This window comes from Myxine glutinosa, chromosome 2, assembly GCF_964187855.1.
Source record: "Myxine glutinosa chromosome 2, kmMyxGlut1.1, whole genome shotgun sequence".
Taxonomy (NCBI): Eukaryota; Metazoa; Chordata; class Myxini; order Myxiniformes; family Myxinidae; genus Myxine; species Myxine glutinosa.
Genome location: NC_136262.1, coordinates 140,158,235 through 140,183,619, shown reverse-complemented (window position 1 = coordinate 140,183,619; position 25,385 = coordinate 140,158,235). Strand labels below are relative to the sequence as shown.

The window sequence follows — 25,385 nt, the reverse complement described above, 5'->3', positions numbered from 1 at the left end:
AGAGGATCTGATCTAGTGTGTTATGGTGACATCACAGTGAAGGATACCTGATATAGAGAGCATCTGATCTAGTGTGTTACGGTGACATCACAGTGAAGGATACCTGATATAGAGAGCATCTGATCTAGTGTGTTATGGTGACATCACAGTGAAGGATACCTGATATAGAGAGCAACTGATCTAGTGTGTTATGGTGACATCACAGTGAAGGATACCTGATATAAAGAGCATCTGATCTAGTGTGTTACGGTCACATCACAGTGAAGGATACCTGATATAGAGAGCAACTGATCTAGTGTGTTATGGTGACATCACAGTGAAGGATACCTGATATAAAGAGCATCTGATCTAGTGTGTTACGGTCACATCACAGTGAAGGATACCTAATATAGAGAGCATCTGATCGTGTGTTACGGTGACATCACAGTGAAGGATACCAAATATAGAGAGCATCTGATCTAGTGTGTTACGGTGACATCACAGTGAAGGATACCTGATATAGAGAGCGAAAGAAAAAAAAAATGGTCATTAATAAAACATGTAGCAAAAAAATTGCATCAAAAATGAAATGTTTGTAAATGGACCATTGTTATGAAAACACCTGTAAACAACGTCGGTTCATATCATGGCATCAGAGGAGAGAGGAAAAAGAAAAAAACTTTTCAAATATGGTCAAATTTGGGGGCAACGAGGCTGAAATGCACCATCTGGTGAGAGTGTGGCCCATCTGGTGAGAGTGTGACCCATCTTGTGAGAGTGTGGCCCATCTTGTGAGAGTGTGGCCCATCTTGTGAGAGTGGCCCAACTGTTGTGTGGGCCATCTGGGGAAAGTGTGGCCCATCTGGTGAGAGTGTGGCCCATCTATTGAGAGTGTGGCCCATCTGTTGAGAGTGTGGCCCATCTGTTGAGTGGCCCATCTGTTGAGTGGCCCATCTGTTGAGTGGCCCATCTGTTGAGTGGCCCATCTGTTGTGTGGCCCATCTGTTGTGTGGCCCATCTGTTGTGTGGCCCATCTGTTGTGTGGCCCATCTGTTGAGTGGCCCATTTGTTGTGTGGCCCATCTGTTGTGTGGCCCATCTTGTGAGAGTGTGGCTCATCTTGTGAGAGTGTGGCCCATCTGGTGAAAGTGTGGCCCATCTGGTGAAAGTGTGGCCCATCTGGTGAAAGTGTGGCCCATCTGGTGAAAGTGTGGCCCATCTGGTGAAAGTGTGGCCCATCTGGTGAGAGTGTGCATCCTTTTTTACCAAGATGGCCTACCGTAGTGCGTTAACTCGTGCTGAGGCACCGAGGCGGAGGAGCAGTACAGGGCGTTGGACATGGCATGAGTCGCCAAGATGCGAAGGATATGGCTAACAAGTGGCTCTCTGTGATCCTTCGTCTTCTCCAAAGAATCAGAGAGGGCCTTGTTCGAGCTTGGGAAGTCAGACAGGGGACAAAGAAGAAAAGAAACATTGATTAGGAGGATGTAAGTGGGGGTTCATCAAGGCCTGTAAATATGGACGGATGTTGTTTCAATGAGAAATTCATTTTGGTTTTTATCAACTTGTAGATTTGTATGTAGTTTATTTCAGGCATCGATTGATCTCAGTTTATAATTCATGCCAGCCAGAGATTGAGGCTTCGTGATGGATGATTGAACGGCCCCATCTCTGGTGACTTGTACTGAAAACGTTTCAATCTTTGACATTATGTTGAAAAACGCAAATTGCTCACATATCCTGCAACATCTGATCAGAGCGGACCCGTCATCAAGAGAGGAAGTTTATGACAAAAGCAACACCCACTCTGATTGGACGAAAAAGCAGATCACATGCCATCTCCATGTACGACAGCAGAAGTCCGCATCTCACAGAGTCGTTCACTTTTTGCTTGGAGAAGATACGATGATGGCGAGCTCTTCGAAACAACATGGACTTTATCCTGAATCATGGTCGAGGGCCATTTATTTATTATGTATACGGAGATGATGTTTTTGGAACGAAGGCGAAGAAATAGCCAAATGCTGCGTTTGAAGCAAAGCCAAGTGGAGGAAAGTGAAGAGCCAAATGGACGCAGTCAAATGGCTCAATGTTATATTTAAAATGATGCCGAGTGGATAAGGGTGGAAAATGCTTTGTTTGGCTGAATAAGGGGAAAGTTATTGAGTTGTCTCGTCTGGGTTGTATTTCTCACACACCATAAAGTATATGATTCGTGCTTCATCATAGGCAAGGTATTGCATCACAAAGTATGCAGTCTTTCAGATGGACATTCATCTGCAGGTTCCATCTCCTAACATTGGTTGTTTTTTTTGTATACAGAGTCAAGGCTCTTGTAGGAGCCAACATATTAGGTATTACACACAAAAACATGCATGGACCCACAAAACATACAATAAATAACGGGAGCGGGAGACAAGAGGGGGAGGGAGAGAGGAAAGAATACAAGCACAACAACAGGAGATAACAGGGACATCGGTAGATCTGTGGAAGGAAGAGGGCTGGTGTGGGGGGGAGGGGGGGCACACGGTAACGGGGGTATGTAGAAAAGATCAAGGTTTTGGATGGGGGAAGATAAGAGATGGTGGTGAACAGTTATTTTAAAGACCTGGAGGGTGGAGTGGAATTGAAGAGAGTGGGGGAGTTTGTCCCAGAGGTGGGAGAAAAGAGGAATGAAGGAGTGAAGGTGAATAGAGAGTCTTGATTATGGCAATTTCACCGGAAGAGGGTTACTGGCAGATGTTGTGCGACCTGTAGGAATATTTGGGAGACAGTGCCCAGAGAGAGCTAGAGGAGGAAGGCCGGAGAGGAGTCGGTAGAAGACAGAAAGACCACCAACCTGCCTGCGGTGAGAGAGAGAGAAAGGCCCTTAGAATCGGCTTCATCGCGGGAGATTCCAATGATTCTGAAAGCTTTGGTTTCGACAGCGCGAAGACGTGCAAGGTGTGAGGCTGGAGCACCAGCCCAGAGGAGGGAACAGTACTCCATTGAGTTGCGGATGAAAGCCTTGTTTGTGGTGAGGAGCTCAGGTGTGCCAAAGAAGGACTTCGCACAACGGAGGATGCCCAGACGACGACTGGCTTTGGCGGCCAGCTTGCAAATGTGGTTTTCAAAGGAAAGATCATGGCAGATAGTGAGACCCAAAAGCTTGAGTGACAGAACTTCTTCGAGAGGATTGTTGAGAAAGTAGATGGGAGGGTTTTCCAGTCGGTCTTTTCGGAGAGACATCGTAAGAGTGTGAGATTTGTCAGGATTGAAAGACATGTTCCACTTGTTTGACCAGTCTGTGATTTTGTACAAGTCTGCAGAGAGTAAGGAGGCTGCAGACTGCCGATCTGAGGGTTGGGATATGGAGCGGCCGAGAGTGGAGTTGTCAGCAAAGAAATAGAGAGGATTTTGAAGAGAGTCGGAGAGATCATTAATGAAGACCAGAAAAAGCACAGGGCCCAGAACACTGCCTCGAGGAACTCCAGCTTGGACAGGAAGGGGAAAAGAGATCATTCCATTCAGGGCCACACAATCACTGCGACCAGAGAGGAAGTCGGCAAGCCATGTGTGGAGGTTTCCATGGATACCATAGGAGGAGAGTTTGGTGAGCAGAGCTGGGTGCCAGACCGTATCGAAGGCACGTGATATGTCAAGGGAGACATCGCTGATTTCCTGTTTGGCATCGAGGACCTCCATCCATTGTTGAGACAGCAGAAGCAACATGTCCAGAGTATAATGACCTGGTCTGAATCCAAATTGATGATCAGAGATCAAGCCATTGGAGAAGAGGAAGGATTTGATATCCGAAGCAATGATGCATTCCATGACTTTGCTGATGATTCGGAGCAGGCTGATTGGTCTGTAGTTGCAAGGATCTGTTTTTGCACATTTTTTGTGTGAAGCGATAATGTTTGCTGATTTCCAAGCTGATGGCAGATGACCTTGAGCTAAAGAGAGGGTGAATAGAACAGAGAGAGGGTGAGATAGAGCGGCAGAGCAGGATTTTAGGACCTGTGGGTTGATGACGTCTGGTCCAGTTGCAGAATCGGAGTCGAGATTTGACACAAACTTTTCCACCTTGTCAGAAGAGAAGGACACAGAGTCCAGGAGCAGCTGCGTAGGACTGGTTAAGGTGGGTACAGAGAGAGATGGGTTTGCGACACAAGATTTTGAGGCAAACCGATAGTTGAGGCATTCAGATTTTTCACGTGTGGAGTCCACGTGGTGTGGAGTAACTAGCTGTGTAGCCGTTTGAGGTAAGGGAGGGGATGGAGGGGGAACAAACACAAGAAATAGATTTGACCAGATGTCACCAGGATTTGGAGGATGGAGACAGGTTTGAGAGTTCATTCTTGAGTGTGGAGAGATAGTGCTTCCTGGCACTCCTGAGGGTAGACACATTTGTTCCGAGCTTGGTGGAAGGAACTGAGATTGCCTTCAGTTCGATTTGCCTTCCAGGAGGAGAAGGCAAGTTGTTTCAGGGCAACTGCCTCGCCACAAGATTCCATGTACCATGGACGGGAGGAAGGGCATGACAACTGAAGACGAGATCGGATAAATCTGTGCATGAGAGAGAGCAATTTACTTTGGAAAAATTCCCTGGATGAGTTTATGTCAGAGGCAGTAGAGAAGGGTTGGGAGACCAGTCCAGATGATTGATGGCTGCTTGAAGACCGTGCCAGTCGGCCTGAGTAAAATGCCAGACTCGTCGACACTGAGGAGGCTCTCTGAGAATGGCCAGAGAGATGTCCACTTTAACAAGCACATGATCAGATGAGCCGATTGGAGGAGAAGAAGAGCAGCAGACATTTGCAGGGAAGTTAGTCATAACCAAGTCTGGAAGAGAAGATGCTCCATTGACTGAGATCCGGGTCGGGAAATTGACAGATTGTGTCAGTCCCAATGAGTCACAGAAGTCCTTTGCTGAGATGCCATGGCAGGTGAGAGAGGTACCCACACCCAGCCAACTGTCATGATGACGGTTGAAGTCGTCACATATGAGGAGGAGAGGGATGGGATGAGTGGATACAAGTTGGTCCATGTTGTCAGACAGGGTGATTCAAATTGAGTCATCACTGTTTGGAGGATGGTACAGAACACATATGAACAAAATGTGGGAGTGGAGGGGAAGCCGTAGCGGAGAGGAAGCGGGGAGGAGACAGCTTTGAGGAGGAGGGATGAGAGGGGAGAATTGGAGAAAAATGGAGGGTGAGGAGATTTGAAGGGGAGGGGGGAGTTTGGGAGGGGAGACGTGAGGGGGGAGATTTGAAGGGGAGGGTTGAGGGGGGAGTTTAGGAGGGGAGGAGGGTGTTTAGGAGGGGAGGGGCGAGGGGGAAATTTAGGAGGGGAGGGGTGAGGGGGAGCTTTGGAGGGGAGGGGTGCATTGGGATTTTAGAAAGTGTTGGACAATTAATGGAAAACGAACATTTATTGTGTTAGTGAATGACACGGTGAATGAATGCAAAATGAATTTCTTGGGATTTTCAAAGTCTGTTTGAAAATATCTGTTTCATCAGATCAGAGATCCATTTGAAAACGTTGGAGTGAGTTTGAGTGAGAGTGAGAAAACGTTGGAGTGAGAAAACTGTGGAATGAAGGTGAGTTTAGGGAACATAGAAAGGAAGAACTGTACGAGATTGAATTGTTTTTTGAAAAGGAGAGATTTGTTGAGCAAATTGAAGACAGACTTTTAAAGAGGAAGAAGAAAAGCGTGTTATAATATACAAGAGAATACAACATGCAGTGGAAAGTTTAAACATTTTCAAACAAAACCATGAAAACTATCTGGGAAATTCCCTGAAGTGAGGGCATGGAGGCTAAGGGGGATGAAGGATTCAAGAACAGGATCAGAAGCAGGAACAGAAGAATAGGAGATTGACAATAGGAAAACAGAAGAATAGGAAAAATAATTGTATTAATATTGTTACGGTCCGCGGTTAAGGATGTTGGTTTGCCGAGCGGAGGCATCGCGACCTAACAGTTTCCCCGATTCACCCAATTCACTCGAACGTTGGCCGTATCGCGCCACAGATATTCAATGAGGGAAAACTCTAAAGCGACCGAATGTAAAGAGGAAGAAGAAGACGTACAGAAGAGTAACGGGATTTATTATTTACACACACAAGCAAAAAGGAGCAGTCACGGTTATTTACAGGGGACATGAAAAAGCAGGTGACACAGTGAAAATTACTAGCTTATACAAACTTAATTAACTACCCAGGACAGGACAAACAGAAACGGACTCACACGGGGAATTGCAGAGTGGATTGGCTGGAAGGAGAGGGAGGTCCAACGGGTCCGGCAGCACGATCGGCGCGTTGGGCAGCCGCCGTTCCTTCGCGGCCCTGCTCAAAACCGCCGTCCTGGCCCCAAGCGGCTGTTGAGTGTTGTTGCTGCTGTTGAGTGTTGTTGCTGCTGTGGACGCTGCTGCTGGCGAGCAAGGCGACGAATAGCAGGCTTTGTGCTTCCCTGGATGATCTCCTTTGAACAAGAATCGCTGCTGGATGATCTCTTCTGTTGGACAAGAATCGCTGCTGGATGATCTCCCTCCTCTCTCTTGGACCTCACAACCCAGCTCTCTCTTGGACCCTACAACTCCGCTTTCCTCTGACGACTCAGCTCTTTTCATGGACCTCACCACGCAGCTCAGCCCTGGTCACTCTTGCGCGCGCGCTTTTATAACGCCTCCGGCGATTAAGCCGCCGGCCTTCAGGACACGCCCATCGGTGTGCTCACCTCGGCCCTGGTTGGTCGCGCGACCCTCTGGCTCCGCCCTTGATGACGACGGCCGGGCACGCCTTTCTTCCCCAACCCGAGCACATGTTTAATGGCGGCAATTGTAGTTGGCAATGCGAATGGCAATTGACGAAAGGGGAAATGGAGGTTTTGGGAATGGGAATGAAGGATGAAGGGAATCTATCTTTTTCACTTGGTGCAATGGAGTGTCATTTTAATGGAAGACAAGGCCTTACGCTAAAACACATAATAAAGATATAAGCTACTGAACAAGGGTTTTATAGTGTCCTTCAATGGATGCTTTATGGAATTAACTACCAGGACGCCCTTTGACCTTTACACAACACTGGAGGCAGGAGGGGCCAGAATCAAACAATAATAATAATACACACAATCAAAAAAATACAGTCCTCATATCCGCAACGATATGAAGGGCATTAATTATGGAAAAATAATTGTATTAATATGAAGGGCATTAATTATGGAAAATAATTGTATTAATATGAAGGGCATTAATTATGGAAAAATAATTGTATTAATATGAAGGGCATTAATTATGGAAAATAATTGTATTAATATGAAGGGCATTAATTATGGAAAAATAATTTCACCTCGTACTCAACATGAAGGGCATTAATTATGGATCAGTGTTTGAGGATCGAATGCAATGCAGGTGTGCCAAATGGCCTCATTCACTATGCAAGTTTCTGTGCTTTTCATATTTACATTTCCTTTAAAATCTTCGTGATGGCATTATTACTCTCATTGCTATCAGAAAATCGATCACCACATCAGGGAGCATCCATCGTACATATTACGTACATAGGAGGGAGAAAATTGTGAAAAACACATTTTGGGAAATTTGTCCATTAGGATAGAAAAGAGAATGTTGATAGAAGAGTGGGGAGTGAAAGGCATATGGGAAGGAGAAAAGGGAATGTGGAGGAGGTGAGTGGGTGGTGGGGTCAAAAATGTACCAATTTTATTGAGGGAATATGTAAATGGGCCTTAACCACTCGCTCCTCTTATTTGGCCTACCTGATGTCAATGTGAAATCCTTGGGACTCTCCAGCATTACACAGTGGACCAAACAACTCGGGTCTTGGTGGAGGATGCCGCCGCAGTAATGTGCACCCCAGAAGGCTTTTGAAAAGACGCTGTGCCACCCAGGTATTCGCCCCGATCATGCACTCGGCCACGGTTTCATGCACCTCCAGTGCTTTTTTTGGTGTGATGCCAGACACGGTGCCTGGTACTCCACCAAACTCAACTCTAACCTCAGAACCTTCAAGCTGCAAGCCACCATTGGCGGTGCGCCGGCACAGCCATGCTCGAGCCACATCTGTCAGTATATTCAACACGTCCCGCAGCTCACCGAGGCGTACCTGCCAATAAAAAAATGATCAAGGAAAGCAAAACATTTTTTTTTATACACATAAATGTTTTCCTTTTTCATCCCCCTATTTCTTCCACAAGAAGCCATTAGGTTTGAACAATCATGTGCTGCATACATCATGGACCTTAGAGTCCTCAATTGAAGGAGATAACATTAAGCTGGCTGTCCCACATATAATCATAAAGACGTAAAATATTTCCTCGATATATTTGCAAGAGAAGGCCCTTTTCTGGTGAATGATTCACAGGCCCTTCAATAGATTATTTGACAAGGGAAAACGAGATTCAAACAAATCTTTGAGCCAACCTCCATCATTCCTAATGATGGACCGATGTGGCATACCTGTTGCTCATCCTCAGTTCCACAGAGTTCGGGGATCTCAGTGGCAAATTCAATATGGCCTCCATCAAGCACGGCCTGTGCTGTCTCGTAGCTAAGCTTGTACGTAGAACGAATAACAGTTCGACCAAACCACACATCTTTCACCTCGTACGTTTCCTTATCCAGTCGCCATAACACACTGAAAGCATACCTGTGAGAGAGAAAACAAATCTGCATCAGGTTGAAGTAAAACAGACAAGGTGTTAGTTGAGAAAAAGAAAAAGGTTTTGTAGACATGAAAAGGCAAGTTTTCCTCAGCCCTCATAGCAGACTTGGACACCTCTTCAAAAACAATAAGAACAAGAAAGAGCAATCAAAGATTGCAAACCCTCGCCAGGAGTTGTTTTGTTTGGTGTATTTTGTGGGGCAAATAAATAGAAGGGTGTGCTCAATGAAAGGTCATTGATTGCAAATTAAAGGTCTAAATTATCTAGTTGTAAATATGTAAAGGTCAAAGATCTGAAAAGTTGCAAAGGTCTAATCTGAAGGGCAAAAGGTCTGAAAAAGGTCTAATTAATTGGGTCTAAAGTGTTAAAATGGTCTCAAGTGTCTAAATAGTCTTGAAAGGCTGAAAGGATCTAAAGAGTGTAATTTAAAGTCTAAAGGTTGGTATTGTCTGAAAGGGCCTAAAAGTCTTAAAACGTCCAAAACCAAGGACAAAGGGATCTACATGGTATTAAAAGGTCTGAAAGGTGTGAAGGTATAAAGGATAGAAAGGAGTCTAAAGGTCTTTGGGGGTCTACTAAGAAGAGTCCAAGAGGATCTAAAGGGTCTTAGAGGTCTAATGATTCGAAAGGGTGTAATGGGGTATATAGGGATCTAAGGGGTCTACAGGGTCTTAGGGTTCTAAAGGGTCTTAGGGTTCTAAAGGGTCTTAATGGATCTTAAAGAGTGTTAGAGTTCCAAAGGGTGCAATGAAATTAATACACACTCATGTTATGTGCGGACAAACAGACAAACACACAAGAAAGACGTCGGTCACGCAGCGATACTTGCAAAATCCACCCTCCCACCCCCTGGAAAAAAGTGCCATGGAGACATAAAATTGTGCATTTCATCAAGATCAAAATTAACGATCTCAATCATAGCTCGGGTCAATGGGCTGAAAATTGATTATTTTTTAGATGAAAATAGATGATTTTTGAAGTTTGACCTCGAGTTGACCTTTGACCTCGAAAACAGTTGGTTTCCCAATTTAGTGACAATATGCAAATGCCGTTCAATTTTCAAGTCAATCGGATGAAAAATGACAATTTTAGAAATTCGACTTCAAGATGACCTTTGACCTCAAAATCAATAGGCTTCTTCATGACTAACTCTACTATCCGGTGAAGTTTCGTGAAGATCGGTTTTAAATTGTGACATGTAGGCGATTGACAAACAGAATAACGCACAAGACCGACCAAGATACTCGAAAAATCTTCGATTTTGCAAGTAACAAACGACCCAAAATGCAATACGATGGTCTGATCTTCTGACGAAGGTACCAAATGGAGCAGACTCCTCTTTCAACACCTCCTCACGCCCTCCCTCCACCCCAAGCCCACCACACCTCCAATAAGTCACCCAATACCCATTGCATCCTGGTATAACAACATCTCCTTTCACTTGTGAATTTTCCATGACTCTTAGAAACTGCAAAAATTCATCTCATGGATCCTCACTCCCAATTACTGGTCCATTGCGCTTCCATCCATATTAGTTATTCCCAAGGCCATTCAATTAATCCTAAATGGCCAATTTTTCAGACACATTCATCATCATTTAATCTTAGATTTTCAATGTGGTTTTCACAGTCATAGATGCTCTACTGCAGACACGTCATCTCTTATCACAAAATTCAATATGGCGTTGGATAACTTTGGAGATATATCCTGAATGCCTTGGAGTTTGGAAATCCAGCGACAGTCGATCAACCTGCATTGCAGCCCAATTTCCCTCTGCTATTGTCTGCCACCCGAACTCATGATCAGCTAGATCACACTGTCTCGTCTTCTTTATCATCACAGAATGTGTGGAGTTACTGATGACTTTCATTCAGACGATGTCACCATAAATGCAGGAATCCGACAAAGTAAACTACTTGCCTCAACCCTTTCCTTTCTGTACATTAATGACATCATCCTCATTCTCAAGAACTGCATCCGTACTTATGTAGATTACATGCAACGGTATCGCTTATCATTTCACTTATTTTTTTTCGTTTTTTTTTTGTATACAAAATCGAGGCTCGTGTAAGAGCTAACATTAATCGCAAAAAGCCAAACTGACACATGAAACATAAGATAAAGGGAGCGGGAGACAAGAGGGGGGGGGGGGGAGAGAGAAGGAAGTGCAACAACAGCAGGGAACAGGGACATCGGGAGAGGGCTGAGGCAGCACAGGGTTCAAGGGATAAACAAGATGGACACCACTACCTGCAGTGGGGAAAAAGGGTTTTTTGTTTATGAAAAACGTATGTTTATGAAGAAAAAAAAAAGATGGTGGTGAACAGCTGTTTTAAAGACATGGACAGAGGAGTGGGATTCAAGAGAGTGAGAGAGTTTGTTCCAGAGGTGGGAGAAAAGAGGAACGAAAGAGTGAAGGTGAGCAGAGAGTCCTGATTTTGGCAGTTTCACCAGAAGAGGGCAACTGGCAGATCTTGTGCAACCTGTAGGAATATTTGGGGGGCAGAGCACAAACAGAGCCAATACAACACATCCACCAAACCAACACATCCACCAAACCAACACATCCGCCAAACTAAAACATCCGCCAGACTAAAACATCCGCCAAACCAACACATCCGCCAAACCAACACATCCGCCAAACCAACACATCCGCCAAACTAACACATCCGCCAAACTAACACATCCGCCAAACCAACACATCCGCCAAACCAACACATCCGCCAAACCAACACATCCGCCAAACCAACACATCCGCCAAACCAACACATCCGCCAAAACAACATCAGCCAAACCAACACATCCACCAAACTAAAACATCCGCCAAACTAAAACATCCGCCAAACCAACACATCCGCCAAACCAACACATCCACCAAACTAACACATCCGCCAAACCAACACATCCACCAAACGAACACACCCGTCAAACGAACACATCCGCCAAACGAACACATCCGCCAAACCAACACATCCGCCAAACCAACACATCCGCCAAACCAACACATCCGCCAAACCAACACATCCGCCAAACCAACACATCCGCCAAACGAACACATCCGCCAAACCAACACATCCGCCAAACCAACACATCCGCCAAACCAACACATCCGCCAAACCAACACATCCGCCAAACCAACACATCCGCCAAACCAACACATCCGCCAAACCAACACATCCGCCAAACCAACACATCCGCCAAACCAACACATCCGCCAAACCAACACATCCGCCAAACCAACACATCCGCCAAATCAACACATCCGCCAAACCAACACATCCGCCAAACCAACACATCCGCCAAACCAACACATCCGCCAAACCAACACATCCGCCAAACCAACACATCCGCCAAACCAACACATCCGCCAAACCAACACATCTGCCAAACCAACACATCCGCCAAACCAACACATCCGCCAAACTAACACATCCGCCAAACTAACACATCCACCAAACGAACACATCCACCAGCTAACACATCCGCCAAAACAACATCAGCCAAACAAACCCATCCGCCAAACCAACACATCCGTCAAAAACACATTCGCCAAACTAACACATCCACCAAACTAACACATCCGCCAAACCAACACATCCGCCAAACCAACACATCCGCGAAACTCACACATCCGCCAAACCAACACATCCGCCAAAACAACACATCAAACAAACCAACACATCCGCCAAACCAACACATCCGCCAAACCAAAACATCCGCCAAACCAACAAATCCGCCAAAACAACTCCACCAAGAAACCAAAACATTCGCCAAAACAACACATCAAACCAACCAAGACATACAGTCACGTGAAAAAGTAAGTACACCCCATGTAAAGTTTTGACTTTTTCAACATATTTCAACATACAGCTATTTGATCTTCATTTCAACAATATTGATAATTAAGGGTGATATAATATAACAAACATTATGAAACATTTACATTTTGTCGTCCATTGTATAATTTAAATAAACATAAATGCAAATTTCGCACGTGGAAAAAGTAAGTACACCCTTGGCTCTGATAGGTGGTATTGCCCCCTTTGGCAGAAACAACCTCAAGTAGGCGTTTCTTATAACTGTCTACCAGTCTCTGACATCGACTGGGGGAAATTTTTGCCCACTCCTCCATGCAGAATTATTTCAGCTGTGCGATGTTTGAGGGGTTTCTTGCATGCACAACTCATTTCAAATCCCCCCACAACCTCTCGATGGGATTTAGATCCGGGCTTTGACTTGGCCATTCCAGAACCCTCCATTTCTTTCTTTTCAGCCATTCCTTGGTGGATTTACTGGTATCTTTAGGGTCATTGTCATGTTGCAAGGTCCACCTTCGGTTGAGCTTCAACTTTCCGACAGATGGCCTCACATTATCCTCAAGCACCCTCTGGTAGAATGAAGAATTCATAGTGGATTCTATGATGGTGAGCTGCCCAGGCCCTGATGCAGCAAAGCTGCCCCAAACCATAATATTTCCACCACCATGCTTTACAGTTGGTATCAGGTTCTTGTGGTCAAATGCTGTCTTTGGTTTTCGCCAAACATGTCTTCTGGTACTGTGGCCAAATAGCTCTAACTTTGACTCATCTGTCCAGAGCACATTGTTCCAGAAGTGCTGGTCTTTGCCTAGGTGTTCATTGGCAAACTTTTGTCTTGCCCTGATGTTCTTTCTGGACAGCAAAGGTTTCCTCCTGGCACACCTCCCATGCAGATCAAATTTGTGCAGCCTCTTTCTAATGGTAGACTCGTGCACTTTGACATCAACAGTGGCAAGAGCTACCTGTAGGTCCCGTGATGACATTCAGGGGTTCTTCGAGACTTCTTTCAGCATCTTGCGGTCTGCTGTCGGGCTGAACTTGCTGGGGCGACCTGGGCTGAACGACTTGGCAGTTGTTTGGAATCTTCTCCACTTGTAGATGATCTTCCGGACTGTCGAATGATTGATTTTAAATTGTTTAGAGATCTTTTTAAATCCCTTCCCAGACTCGTAGGCATCTATAACCTTCTTTCTGAAGGCCTCAGAGAGCTCTTTTGATCTAGGCATGGTGACGCTGCACACTTCAACAACAAAGAGCAAACCAAACTAAATGTCTGAGGTTAAATAAGACAGGTTCCTCCAAGATCCTCTCTAACGATGTTCTAATCATTTGCACCTGAGCTGGTGCACCTGATTCTAATTTTAGGTATTTGAAGTAGTGATAAATGTCGGGGTGTACTTACTTTTTCCACATGCGAAATTTGCATTTATGTTTATTTAAATTATACAATTGACTACAATATGTAAATGTTTCATGACATGTGTTATATTATATCACCTTTATCTATCAATATTGCTGAAATGAAGATCAAATAGCTGTATGTTGAAATATGTTGAAAAAGTTAAAACTTTACATGGGGTGTACTTACTTTTTCACGTGACTGTATGCCAAACCAACACATCCGCCAAACCAACACATTCGCCAAACCAACACATTCGCCAATACAACACATCCGTCAAACCAACACATCCGTCAAACCAACACATCCGTCAAACCAACACATCCGTCAAACCAACACATGTGCCAAACCAACACATCCGCCAAACCAACACATCCACCAAACCAACACATGTGCCAAACCAACACATCCGCCAAACCAACACATCCGCCAAACCAACACATCCGCCAAACCAACACATCCGCCAAACCAACACATCCGCCAAACCAACACATCCGCAAACCAACACATCCGCCAAACCAACACATCCGCCAAACCAACACATCCGCCAAACCAACACATCCGCCAAACCAACACATCCGCCAAACCAACACATCCGCCAAACCAACACATCCGCCAAACCAACACATCCGCCAAACCACCACATCCGCCAAACCAACACATCCGCCAAAACAACACATCCGCCAAAACAACACATCCACCAAACGAACACATCCACCAAACGAACACATCCACCAAACGAACACATCCACCAAACGGACACATCCACCAAACGAACACATCCACCAAACTAACACATCCGCCAAAACAACACGTAAGCCAAACCAACACATTCGCCAAAACAACACATCCGCCAAACAAACACATGTGCCAAATCAACACATTTGCAAATACAACATATCCGCCAAACCAACACATGTGCCAAACCAACTCCACCGCCAAACCAACACATTCGCCAAAACAACACATCAGCCAAACCAACGCATCAGCCAAACCAACGCATTCGCCAAAACAACACATCAAACAAACCAACACATGTGCCAAACCAACACATCCGGCAAATCAACACGTCAGGCAAACCAACACGTCCGGCATACCAACACGTCCGGCAAACCAACACGTCCGGCAAACCAACACGTCCGCCAAACCAACACGTGCGCCAAACCAACACGTGCGCCAAACCAACACGTGCGCCAAACCAACACGTGCGCCAAACCAACACGTGCGCCAAACCAACACGTGCACCAAACCAACACGTGCGCCAAACCAACACGTGCGCCAAAGCAACACGTGCGCCAAAGCAAGACGTGCGCCAAACCAATACATCCGCCAAACCAATACACGCGCCAAGGCATCACATCCGCCAAAACAACACATAACGAACACATCTGCTAAACTAACACATCGGCCAAACCAACTCCACCGCCATACCAACACATCCGCCAAACTAACACATCCACCAAACTAACACATCCGCCAAACCAACACATCCGCCAAACCAACACATCCGCCAGACCAACACATTCGCCAAACTAACACATCCGCCAAACTAACACATCCGCCAAACCAACACATCCGCCAAACTAACACATCCACCAAACTAACACATCCACCATACCAACACATCGGCCAAACCAACTCCACCGCCAAACCAACACATCCGCCAAACCAACACATCCGCCAAACTAACACATCCGCCATACCAACACATCGGCCAAACCAACTCCACCGCCAAACCAACACATTCGCCAAACTAACACATCCGCCAAACCAACACATTCGCCAAACCAACACATCCGCCAAACTAACACATCCGCCAAACTAACACATCCGCCATACCAACACATCGGCCAAACCAACTCCACCGCCAAACCAACACATCCGCCAAACTAACACATCCACCAAACTAACACATCCGCCAAACCAACACGTCCGCCAAACTAACACATCCACCAAACTAACACATCCGCCAAACCAACACATCCACCAAACTAACACATCCACCAAACTAACACATCCACCAAACTAATACATGCACCAAACCAACACATCCGCCAAACTAACACATTCACCAAACTAACACATCCACCAAACTCATACATCCACCAAACTAATACATCCACCAAACCAACACATCCACCAAACTAATACAACCACCAAACCAACACATCCACCAAACTAACACATCCACCAAACTAACACATCCACCAAACTAATACATGCACCAAACCAACACATCCACCAAACCAACACATCCGCCAGACCAACACGTTCGCCAAACTAACACGTCCACCAAACTAACACATCCACCAAACCAACACATTCGCCAAACCAACACAATCGCCAAACTAACACATCCACCAAACTAACACATCCACCAAACTAACACATCCACCAACCTAACATCCACCAAACTAACACATCCACCAAACTAATACATCCACCAAACCAACACATCCACCAAACTAACACATCCACCAAATTAACACATCCACCAAACCAACACATCCGCCAAACCAACACATTCGCCAAACCAACACATTCGCCAAACTAACACATCCACCAAACTAATACATCCACCAAACCAACACATCCACCAAACTAACACATCCACCAAACTAATACATCCACCAAACTAATACATCCACCAAACCAACACATCCACCAAACTAATACATCCCCCAAACCAACACATCCGCCAAACCAACACATCCGCCAGACCAACACATTCGCCAAACTAACACATCCGCCAAACTAACACATCCACCAAACCAACAAATCCACCAAACCAACACATCCGCCAAACCAACACATCTGTCAAAACAACACATCCGCCAAACCAACATATACGCCAAACTAACACATCCGCCAAACCAACACATCCGCCAGACCAACACATCCGCCAGACCAACACATCCGCCAGACCAACACATCCGCCAGACCAACACATCCACCAAACCAACACATCCACCAAACCAACACATCCACCAAACCAACACATCCACCAAACCAACACATCCACCAAACCAACACATCCACCAAACCAACACATCCACGAAACCAACACATCCACCAAACCAACACATCCACCAAACCAACACATCCACCAAACCAACACATCCACCAAACCAACACATCCACCAAACCAACACATCCACCAAACCAACACATCCGCCAAACTAACACATCCGCCAGACTAACACATCCGCCAGACCAACACATCCACCAAACCAACACATCCACCAAACCAACACATCCACCAAACCAACACATCCGCCAAACTAACACATCCGCCAGACCAACACATCCGCCAGACCAACACATTCGCCAAACTAACACATCCGCCAAACTAACACATCCGCCAGACCAACACATCCGCCAGACCAACACATTCACCAAACTAACACATCCGCCAGACCAACACATCCACCAAACTAACACATCCGCCAGACCAACACATCCGCCAGACCAACACATTCGCCAAACTAAGACATCCGCCAAACCAACACATTCGCCAAACTAACACATCCGCCAGACCAACACATCCACCAAACCAACACATCCACCAAACCAACACATCCACCAAACCAACACATCCACCAAACCAACACATCCGCCAAACTAACACATCCGCCAGACCAACACATCCGCCAAACCAACACATCCACCAAACCAACACATCCACCAAACCAACACATCCACCAAACCAACACATCCGCCAAACTAACACATCCGCCAGACCAACACATCCGCCAGACCAACACATTCGCCAAACTAACACATCCGCCAAACTAACACATCCGCCAGACCAACACATCCGCCAGACCAACACATTCACCAAACTAACACATCCGCCAGACCAACACATCCACCAAACTAACACATCCGCCAGACCAACACATCCGCCAGACCAACACATCCACCAAACCAACACATCCACCAAACCAACACATCCACCAAACCAACACATCCACCAAACCAACACATCCGCCAAACTAACACATCCGCCAGACCAACACATCCGCCAAACCAACACATCCACCAAACCAACACATCCACCAAACCAACACATCCACCAAACCAACACATCCGCCAAACTAACACATCCGCCAGACCAACACATCCGCCAGACCAACACATTCGCCAAACTAACACATCCGCCAAACTAACACATCCGCCAGACCAACACATCCGCCAGACCAACACATTCACCAAACTAACACATCCGCCAGACCAACACATCCACCAAACTAACACATCCGCCAGACCAACACATCCGCCAGACCAACACATTCGCCAAACTAAGACATCCGCCAAACCAACACATTCGCCACACTAACACATCCGCCAGACCAACACATCCGCCAGACCAACACATTCGCCAAACTAACACATCCACCAAACCAACACATCCACCAAACCAACACATCCGCCAAACTAACACATCCGCCAGACCAACACATCCGCCAGACCAACACATTCGCCAAACTAACACATCCGCCAAACTAACACATCCGCCAGACCAACACATCCGCCAGACCAACACATTCACCAAACTAACACATCCGCCAGACCAACACATCCACCAAACTAACACATCCGCCAGACCAACACATCCGCCAGACCAACACATTCGCCAAACTAAGACATCCGCCAAACCAACACATCCGCCAGACCAACACATCCACCAAACTAACACATCCGCCAAACTAACACATCCGCCAGACCAACACATTCGCCAAACTAACACATCCGCCAGACTAACACATCCGCCAGACCAACACATTCGCCAAACTAACACATCCGCCAAACTAACACATCCGCCAAACTAACACATCCGCCAAACCAACACATCCGCCAGACCAACACATCCACCAGACTAACACATCCGCCAAACTAACACATCTGCCAAACCAACACATCCGCCAGACCAACACATCCGCCAAACTAACACATCCGCCAAACCAACACATCCGCCAAACCAACACATCCGCCAGACCAACACATCCGCCAAACTAACACATCCGCCAGACCAACACATTCGCCAAACTAACACATCCGCCAAACTAACACATCTGCCAAACCAACACATCCGCCAGACCAACACATCCGCCAAACTAACACATCTGCCAAACCAACACATCCACCAAACCAACACATCCGCCAAACCAACACATACGCCAAACTAACACATCCGCCAAACCAACACATCCGCCAGACCAACACATTCGCCAAACTAACACATCCACCAAACCAACACATCCGCCAAACTAACAAACAGAGCCAGACAGGAGAGGAGTCTGTAGAAGACAGAAAGACCACCACTTATTAGGCATCATCCCAACTCTAATGACCATGCTAACTTCAGGGTATATTCAACTCTGACCTGACAAGACAATGGGGCCTCACCAATCCTGCATTGCAAAATGCTATGAAAAAACACAAGTTCTAACTTTTTTGCAAATGAGACCTTTTCAACCACCCATCATTTTCACCAATACCATATTTATATTGCACCATCCATCTATATAAACATTCTCATTAAGTTTCGAAGTTACAAAATCTCTTGAAATTAGCACACACACACACACACACACACACACACACACACACACACACACACACACACACACACACACACACACACACACACACACACACACACACACACACACACACACACACACACACACACACACACACACACCCAGACACTGTGATTTGCAACAACAACAACAAAAAAAAATCTTCTAAAAACTTGGCTTCCTGTTTCAAAGTCATCCATACTTATCCCCTTCTCAATTACTCGCCCTGCACATAAACGACTCAACGCCACATGGTACATCATGCCCATATCTATAGGGGAACCTCTAAATGTGCTCTTTCCTCTCTCGACAGACTCCGACATCCCACCTGTAATGGTCTTTATTGATAGTGATTTTATTAACTGGCTTCAAAACCTCCCTTGGAGAAGCGCAGTTTTGCACCGGATGCTTTTGGTAATTGAAGTGCGAAGATGGGTGGAGCTGAGGTTGAAAATCACCTGGTTGGGCGGAGTTTTGTCCAGAGCTCGGTCTGTGCCATGGTGCCACGAGATGTGACATACAGCGAGATTTTATGAAGAGGTTTCTTTTAGAGCCACCTGGTTCTGTCAAGTCATACGCTTTAACAGAAACCAGTACACCACCCCTTTACCTCCATTCCTCAGTCTTCTCTGATCCAAGTCCTCATACATTTTACCATATTTAACCATCATTTTCCAGATCTCTGTTTCGAATTAATGAACAAAATCCATCATTCCTTTTGTATTTGAACCAGGATCCTTTTACTTTTCAGCTTGCCATCTTTACACAGCTCAAATTCCTTTGACATGCATATCAAGAAGCTCCTCTCTCCATTTCTCAGCCTCACAAATAGTCTCCCAGCTCACAAACGGTCTCCCAGCTCACAAACGGTCTCCCAGCTCACAAACGGTCTCCCAGCTCACAAACTGTCTTCCAGCTCACAAACTGTCTCCCAGCTCACAAACGGTCTCCCAGCTCACAAATAGTCTCCCAACTCTCTCCCAGCGCATTTTTCCATCAAAACTATAACCCACAACAATTCAAACAATCCTAAAGTGCATCTCCTTTCACTCTCTATCACTTTTGCTTGTACACATGACATGTTTTTGCATATACGTATTTTGGTTCCAGCAAATTGTTTCTTCAAATATTAACCTCATATAATGTCAGGCAGCTCCTCTCAAGTCTCGATGATGAGTCGTCAATGGCCACATTTATGATCACTTTGTCGGGTTGGCCAGAGAAGGTTCTCGTTTTCACAAACTTGTTGGCCCGACCTAACGTTTGACTGCGTAGGTTTGGATCTAACAACCACCAACTAATACCAGCAGATGAGCATTAGTTGGTGAATGCCCAGTTTAACGTACACTGCGTACACCTCTGCGAATTATACACTGCCCAGCTTTGTTGCATCAGATTTCCATTGGCTTTGTTTGGGTTGAGTGTTATTCACAATGAGGGAACCCAAATAATCCAATCATATGTCAAACAAAAATGAGTAAGGTTTAAACAACATCATCAGCACGCACAGTACGTGCCTCCCTAAAAAAAAAAGAAAAAAAAAGCTTTACGTTATTTTTCAACGGCCCCAACACGTGACGAATCATTTTTCAACAGTTAAACAATCCGTGACCGCGTGACGAATCAGCTCGTGACGAATCATTTTTCAACAGTTAAACAATCCGTGACCGCGTGACGAATCAGCTCGTGAGGAATCATTTTTCAACGGTTAAACAATCTGTGACCGCGTGACGAATCAGCTCGTTCTGATATAACTGTGGCAATGGTAGCATGGATAAGAGGTGTCAATTTAATCTTTTAATAGCGCATTAAATGTGCATTTCCCAATGGCACTGTTCATCTTTTACGAGTGCTTTAAATGTGCATTTCCCAATAGGCCAGTTACCGGATTTTGTTGTAGGTTGTGACCATTGTGGTCATTGTTGTAAATAACAGGTGCACGTGTAAACGCTATAATAAACTAGAACAGCACTCGGTAGAGCGCACACCTCCACCAGGCTGGACAGTTTTTGTATCCACCAATAGGCCGGATCTGGATTCGGACGTGAACCAAAATGTAATTGGCTTGTTCTTGTCACCTAACCAACTCGTTCACCTAGTTTAGTCATAACTCGTCCATACCTTTTTTGCATTCATGTTATATTATCGTTTTTTGTCCGATCTCTCAATGGTGAAGAATCACTTGTAAATTAAATAACCCTGATATCCCAATCCATATTCAGATCTTCACCAAAATCGAATCGTCCTTGTCAGACACCTAACCAGTCCACCAAGTTTAGTCCAAATCCGTCCACAACTTTTTGAGATATCCTGCTATGTATAGTTTTTGGCCCTATCTCCCAATGGTGAAAAATCACTTAAAATTCTACTTAAAATTAAAATTCTAGATCCGAATCCGGATCTTCACCAAAATCTAATCATTTCGTCCTTGTCACATACGCTACCAGGCTACCTCTTTGCCAAATTTTGTCCAAATCCGTCCACAACATTTTGAGATATTTTGTTCACAGACAAAAAAAAACAAAGACAGGGGTGAAAACACAACCTCCATCACCTTTGGTGGTGGAAGTAATAAATATGTTGTTTACAACAAATCACAACAACCTCAACATACGATCTTCACAATACATATTACTCGATCGCTCCTGAGAAAAAAAAAAATCCAGGTAGTTGTTACGTGCTCCTCCCCAAACCCCCTGGTCACGGTGTACCTCCGAGCCCCGAGAGGCGTCACGGCAGAAAAATGTGTTATTCTGTATGTCAAAGATCAATGGTGAAACCACACCAATTGTTACCAACAAACAAATATTGTATTAAGATCACACAAGAATAACAGTACAACAATAATAGTAATCAAAAGTACAATCAATATATATCCTATGATGGTACCATCAGTTTCATAATATATAACTCGCTGTGCTCCAAGTGAGTGAAACAAGAACATTCCCAATGTCTCTTTCCCGGCTTCAAACCAAAGTTGATTCCAGTTTAAAACCAAAGTCGATCCCGGCTTCAAGCCAAAGTCGATCCGCTCCAGCGATCGTCAGAACGATGTCTAATCGAGACCAGAATCCCATTCGGATGACAGTCACAGTCACGCGGCCAAAGCTGCGCAAAGGCGCCCTCAAGGCAACTGGGAAATCCAAAGGCGCCCTCCAGGCGACTGGGAAATCACACCCTCGGGTATGGACGTTTCACGGCTCCAAATCGGCGGACCGCAGATTTACCTTCAAAATCCACGTTACACACACACACCAGATAAACGTCTGAATGCGGTGAAAACGGTTGAAGCGAAGCGAGAAACCTTGCGCGATGCGCAAAGCGCGCGAGTCAAAATGGCCGACGGCTCGTTCTCGAGGCGTAACGGCATGACGATGATTCTCCTCTGAATCACCCGCAAAACCTGACACGCAGGTTGATCTGTCACAGTGATAACAACTCTGTCGCAGGAATCCCTTTCCCGGGAAACCCAAAGTTCACTAGCAACTCTCGTTCGACAACGTTCGCTCAGGACGTTGAAGCAACTTGGCTTCTTGTCCGACGACTCGCTCCGCCTTTTCTCTCTCCTCCTCCTCCTCTTCTTTGTCGTCCGGTTCCGGTTTCATTTAAAACATTAACTTTTTTACCTTTTGAAAATAGCAATATCTATTTCCCTTAAACGACAACAATAATAGTACATGGAATCAAAAATGTTTACAGTGCATGAAAACCACAACAACGGAAGTGACGAATCCGTAACATAGTGTATAAGCACAAGACTGGATCGAGGTCTTAACGCCAATTAACAAACAAGCACACTCAGTTTTGTACCACAAGCACACTCAGTTTTGTACCACAAGCACACTCAGTTTTGTACCACAAGCACACTCAGTTTTGTACCACAAGCACACTCAGTTTTGTACCACAAGCACACTCAGTTTTGTACCACAAGCACACTCAGTTTTGTACCACAAGCACACTCAGTTTTGTACCACAAGCACACTCAGTTTTGTACCACAAGCACACTCAGTTTTGTACCACAAGCACACCCAGTTTTGTACCACAAGCACACTCAGTTTTGAACCACAAGCACACTCAGTTTTGTACCACAAGCACACTCAGTTTTGTACCACAAGCACACTCAGTTTTGTACCACAAGCACACTCAGTTTTGTACCACAAGTACAAAAGTTCAAAAACTGACTTGTTTCAGTTTTTCTTTGTTCCTCTTTCTTCCTGCTTGTGGAATCAAATTAGATTTCAAGCAGGTGATTGTCCTTTACTATGGAAATGAACTCACCTGTGGTGAGTTGCAGGTGCCTGCAATATAAAATCACTCATTCACCCAGTTTGAATGGAGAAAAGGAGTCATTCTGCTGTTTTGTGTCACTGTGTGTACCGCAATGAGCACGGAGAAAAGAAAGAAAACCAGCGAATTGTCTGAGGAGGTCAGACAAGATTGTAGCGAAGCATGGACAATCTCAAGGCTACAAGTCCATCTCTAGAGACCTTGATGTTCCTGTGTACACTGTACGCAATGTTATCAAGAAGTTTACGGCCCATGGCACTGTAGCCAACGTCCCTGGACATGGCCGCAAGAGAGAACTTGATCGAAGATTGCTGCGAAGGATTGTTAGAATGATAGAGAAAGCACCTCAATCAACTGTCAAACAGATTCAAGTTGACCTTCAGACACAAAGTACGACAGTTTCAACTCGAACCATCCGTCGCCAACTCAATGAAAGGGGGTTCCATGGTAGGACACCCAGGAGGACACCACCGCTGAGAGAGAGGGAGAAGGCACCCTTCAAATCTGGGAGAACTGGAGCAGTTTGCACATGAAGAGTGGCACAAAGTGCCAGTAGAGAGGTGTAAGCTCATTCATGGCTATAGGAAGTGATTGACTGCAGTTATTTTGTCCAAAGTCTGTGCTACCAAATATTAAGTCAAGGGTGTCAATAATTTTGTCAATGCCATTTCTTTTTATTTTCTGAATTAAAAGGATATATTAAGATCTGAATCAAAAACAAAGGTTCTGTAATATTAACAGTGAAATAAAGAATTGTGGAGACCAAATACCTTTGTCAATTTGAACTTATTTTTCGAGAAAATTGTGAGTTATTTCAAAAAAGTGCAAGGGTGCCAATATTTTTGGCCACGACTGTATATGTATGTACGTATATACAGTCACGTGATAAAGTAAGTACACCCCATGTAAAGTTTTGACTTTTTCAACATATTTCAACATACAGCTATTTGATCTTCATTTCAACAATATTGATAGATAACGGTGATATAATATAACAAATATCATGAAACATTTACATTGTGTAGTCCATTGTATAATTTAAATAAACATAAATGCAAATTTTGCATGTGGAAAAAGTAAGTACACCCCCACATTTATCACTACTTCAAATACCTAAAATTAGATTCAGGTGCACCAGCTCAGGTGCAAATGATTAGAACATCGTCAGAGAAGATCTTGGAGGAACCTGTTTTATTTAAACCTCAGACATTTAGTTTGGTTTGCTCTTTGTTGTTGAAGTGTACAGCGTCACCATGCCGAGATCAAAAGAGCTCTCTGAGGCCTTCAGAAAGAAGGTTATAGATGCCTACGAGTCTGGGAAGGGATTTAAAAAGATCTACAAACAATTTGAAATCAATCATTCGACTGTCCGGAAGATCATCTACAAGTGGAGAAGATTCCAAACAACTGCCAACTTGTTCAGGCCAGGCCGCCCCAGCAAGTTCAGCCCGAGAGCAGACTGCAAGATGCTGGAAGAAGTCTCTAAGAACCCCAGAATGTCATCACGGGACTTACAGGTAGCTCGTGCCACTGTTGATTTCAAAGTGCACGAGTCTACCATTAGAAAGAGGCTGCACAAATTTGATCTACATGGGAGGTGTGTCAGGAGGAAACCTTTGCTGTCCAGAAAGAACATCAGGTCAAGACTAAA

General features: G+C 45.1%; 1 protein-coding gene across 2 annotated transcripts in view; it reads right to left on the bottom strand.

Moving 5' to 3' along the window:
- The window catches only part of DIS3L (DIS3 like exosome 3'-5' exoribonuclease), a 247,804-nt gene that overhangs the window by 39,377 nt on the left and 183,042 nt on the right, over positions 1 to 25,385 (bottom strand). For both annotated transcript variants that reach the window (XM_068107004.2, XM_068107003.2), the window contains 3 exons: positions 8,440 to 8,629; positions 7,740 to 8,086; positions 1,258 to 1,412 (listed from right to left, as the gene is read on the bottom strand). In XM_068107004.2, coding sequence (XP_067963105.1) covers positions 1,258 to 1,412; positions 7,740 to 8,086; positions 8,440 to 8,629 — 692 coding nt within the window. The remainder of the gene's footprint in view (positions 1 to 1,257; positions 1,413 to 7,739; positions 8,087 to 8,439; positions 8,630 to 25,385) is intronic.